Source organism: Crocuta crocuta, unplaced genomic scaffold (genome assembly GCF_008692635.1).
Source record: "Crocuta crocuta isolate KB4526 unplaced genomic scaffold, BGI_CrCroc_1.0 scaffold28, whole genome shotgun sequence".
Classification (NCBI taxonomy): domain Eukaryota; kingdom Metazoa; phylum Chordata; class Mammalia; order Carnivora; family Hyaenidae; genus Crocuta; species Crocuta crocuta.
This window is the reverse complement of record NW_027533256.1, coordinates 10,494,380-10,498,291: the sequence shown is the minus strand read 5'-3', so window position 1 is coordinate 10,498,291 and position 3,912 is coordinate 10,494,380. Positions and strand designations below refer to the sequence as shown.

Genomic DNA, 3,912 nt, shown 5'->3' with positions numbered 1-3,912 from the left:
AAAAACAAAAAAGAAAAAAAAAAAAAAAAAAAAACAAAAAAAAAAAAAAAAAAAAAAAAAAAAATTAAGGAGAACAAAACCCCACAAAAAAAACCCACTACATCAAGGAAAACTCAAAATCTGAAACAACTTGGCCAGAGAGCACCTGGGTAACTTAGTAGGTTAAGTGTCAGACCCTTGATTTCGGCTCAGGTCATGATCATGGGATTGAGCTCCATGTCGGGCTCTGTGCTGACAGAGTGGAGCCTATTTGGGATTCTTTGTCTCCCTCTCTCTCTGCCCCTCCCTCTCTCCCTCTGCACGCTCTCTCTCAAAATAAATAAATAAACTTAAAAAAAAAGTTTATTTGGCCAGAAAAGAACAGCTGAATAAAAGGTAACACATGAAGACTGTGATTCAGAAAAAAACAGTTTATGATGCCCATCCACCCCCCAAAAGTTCAAACAGGTGCCAATCCAGTACCATGTGGTACAGGCACTTTGCTTACAAAAGGACCCTTCCCAATTCTACTCCATGCCCAATCTAGGTCTCTAACATTGACTGCAAAGAAGAGCTGAGTGCCTGATCCTGAAACAAAGGTACAGAATGGGAGCAATAAATATACCAGAAAGGACACCAAATTGGATTGATTAAAAGACGATGGATGGGCTGCATACATCTGTAAGGTGCCTCTGCCAGTGAGAAAGATGCTTGGGACCAAACACAGACATTCTACATCGATGACCAAAAAGTGACTACAGATTTTACTAAAATACTGGCTATGTCTTAAACTTACTGGCAAAGAGATCTCTAACACCTTTATTAAGATCCTTATGTTAGGATGTCAGGTCATGATCTCAGAGTTCATAGGGCCTGCTTGGGATTCTTCTCTTTCTGCCCGTCCCATTGCTTGCACTCGAGTGTTCTAATAAACAATAAAGAGAGGCTCTATCTAATTTATCTATGTATTTCTAGGATCTAGCACTTAAAAAGTCAGTAAGTATATAGGGAAAATCACACACAGCTTAAAGCCAAGTAATCTTTTTACAGATGATTCTGTACCACAGGTTCAGCAATCATGACAAAACGTTAACTGAGAATATTCCAGGGGTACCTGGGTGGCTCAGTCAGTTAAGTGTCCAGCTTCAGCTCAGGTCATCATCTCGTGGTTCAAGAGTTCGAGCCCCATGTTCGGCTCTGTGCCAACACCCCAGAGCCTGGAGCGTACTTTGGATTCTGTGTCTCCCTCTCTCTCTGCCCCTCCCCCACTTGTTCTCTCTCTCTCTCTCTCTCTCTCTCTCTCTCTCAAAATAAACATTAAAAAAAATTCCAAAACAAAAAAAGAATATTTCAAGTAGGCACACACATGCCTTTAATATAATTTATCTGGACATAACGGACACAATTAATAGTGCAGCCACATACTGGTCCACAGAGGATCAGACCAGATGTACAGCTCTCCTGACGGAACATGCCCACAATAAGGCTTGTTAGAATGCCACACAAATCAGCACCTGCTGACTGTTCTCAAAACTAAAAAAGAATGGAAAACTAGAATGTAAGAAAATTTTAGACTTTTTTAAAGGCTTGAAAAAACAAACTGTACTAATTTTAAAAAGCATTAATCCTAGAGAAAGAAGCTTCAATTACCAAGAACCCCTATGTTCATGAAAATTGAGGAAGGTACCAAATAATATATCACTTAATACCCCAAGGGACTCTTGCTCCTCTAGAAAGTACTGTTTATAAGTCTGACACAAGTTAAGTAACTCACGTTTTCAATGAACTGGGTATTAGACAGCATAAGGAAGTCATTGAAGACATTATGTAGGCGACAATCTGTGGCTTTAGTTTCCCGGATTAGTCCATCCACTTGTTTCTTGATTTCATGGGTCCTAGAGATAGTCTGCTGCGAGAATTCCTGTAGAAACTGTAGTAGCTATTTAAAAAATAAACGTACAGTAGTATCAATACCATATAAATTTATTCTGTATGTCAAAACAAAAAAACCCTTTCCTTTCACCTGTGTGAGTGTGTGTGTATACGCGTGTGTCTGGGTGTGTACGCACACGTGTGTGTGTTGGAATGTAAGAGAAGCTGCTTTTGACAGTACCCAAAACCAACTACCACTGAAAATCACTAAGAAAGTTCATCAAAACAGTGGCAAGGAGTCCATGGACACTTGCTTTCTCGTTTCTGGAGGAATTCTAAAGTCTTGTTCGGTTATCATTGTACAGAAATCCCAGATCAAGGGCAAAATAACAAACTACAACTCTTATCAAAAAAAAAAAAAATCGTGGTCCTATGGGACTTTGGAATCGCAGTTTGGGACGTCTTGGGGCCCGGGCCTTTAAAGTCCCACTCGAGAATATCCATATACAAGCTTGTCTACCTTTCCACAGTCCGGGTCCCAACATGAAATGGCCTCACTAGTGCCCTGGTAATCCCGCGGCGCACAATTAACCTGTCTCTATCAGGATGGAAATGGGTGCATCTCTAGAAAACCCAAACAAGGCAGAGAGAACCCTGCGTCTCGGCTGCAGTGGGAGTGGGAGAACGCAGCCGGCTAAGGACCGGCCCGCCCTGCCCGGGTGCCTGGGGACCGCCACTGTGGCGTTTTGGGGGAGGGATGCGTTATTAACGCCAAGAACAGGGGCAGCAGGGTAGACGGAGTGGAGAAGGAATCGGGGCTCCAGTCCTCCTTCTCGCAAGCCGCGCGTCACCCCCGGCGGCCCGCCCTCCGCTCGCGTCCCTGGGGCCCGCCTCTCACGCCCGCATCGGCCGCCAGCGACCAGCTCTGGCTGCTCCTGCGGATCTCCTCCACAGACCAGGGCCGCTCCCACACGGGCTCGGACGCCGGCGCCCGCTCCTGGTCGGGGGTCGTCTGGTTCATCTGCAGCGAGAAGCACGAGAAGAGGGGCTGAGGTTGGGGGAGGCACCGGCCCTGACCCAGCCCGACCCCAGCCAGCCCCAGGCCCNCACCCGCCGAGGTCCGCAAGTCTGCGGAAGCCAAACCCCGAGCCCCGAGCCCTGCGGCCCCGGCACGTGACCGACTCTCACGTGACCTGCCCCGCACGTGACCGGATGTGTGGTGCAGCCGGAAGAAAGACGGGGCCGCTGACTCTTCGTCTTGAATTAGGAGGCCTGGAGCTGGGCTAGGGTGGAAGCTGAGACGCAGGGAGGATGCCGACGCCAGAGGGTGCTGAAGGGACGCGCTCGGCCGGGTTGCACCCGACCCGGCGATGTAGGCGGCCGCTGACGAGCACGCTGCCAGCCCGGCTCGTCTCAGGAGGGGACCCCGAAAGAAACCTGTGGAACAACCCGCCTGGGGGCTTCGGCCTCCGCGCGAGGTGAGCGGAGCGAGAGCTCGCCCCGGCTGCGTCTTTTCCTTGTTGCATCTCCGCTACCCTTCGTGGGGTTGGCGCACAGGCGCTCAGTTAAGTGGAGAATGACTGGCCAGTCTGGCCACCAATATACCTGCTGATCGGCTTGGTTTCAACTCACTGCGTAGGGCCTGCCCAAAATCCTTTTACTCCCTGGACATTACCCACAGATTCAAGCCCAGACTTCTCATAAGACACGCAGATACCTTTTATAATCTGATCCCTGCTGCGACTGTATCTTCAACCGTCCCACCCCCTCCCCCCCAATAGCGCTCAGTGATCCTGCTAGTCTGTTTGACGCATCCTTTAAATTCCTTCTGCGGAGTCCCGCTAGTGCCAGATCAACGAACTAACTTCTATAAATAAAGGTTCCAGTTTCTTTTCATTCCTTTGAACCCAAGGGCAAGTTATTTAACCTCCGTTAGCTTTCCTCCGCAGTAAAAGAGAGGTGCATAGTATTAAATGTGATGCTATTCTTAAAACAGCTATCACAATGTCTGCCTTATGGCAAGCATTAAACAGATTTTACCGCTTTTTGTTTTTCCCTCTA

The 3,912-nt window shown here is 47.8% G+C and overlaps 1 protein-coding gene across 3 annotated transcripts in view; it reads right to left on the bottom strand.

Moving 5' to 3' along the window:
* Nucleotides 1-2,904, bottom strand: part of WASHC2A (WASH complex subunit 2A) — a 57,402-nt gene extending 54,498 nt beyond the window's left edge. For 2 of the 3 annotated variants that reach the window (XM_077746516.1, XM_077746517.1), the window contains exons 1-2: nucleotides 2,750-2,891; nucleotides 1,754-1,918 (exon numbers count right to left, since the gene is read on the bottom strand). In XM_077746516.1, coding sequence (XP_077602642.1) covers nucleotides 1,754-1,918; nucleotides 2,750-2,872 — 288 coding nt within the window. In that variant the 5' untranslated portion in view covers nucleotides 2,873-2,891. Of the gene's footprint in view, nucleotides 1-1,753; nucleotides 1,919-2,749 lie in introns of all 3 variants that reach the window. The other variant, XM_077746518.1, reaches the window with a different exon arrangement.
* Between the last annotated feature and the right edge of the window lie 1,008 nt (nucleotides 2,905-3,912).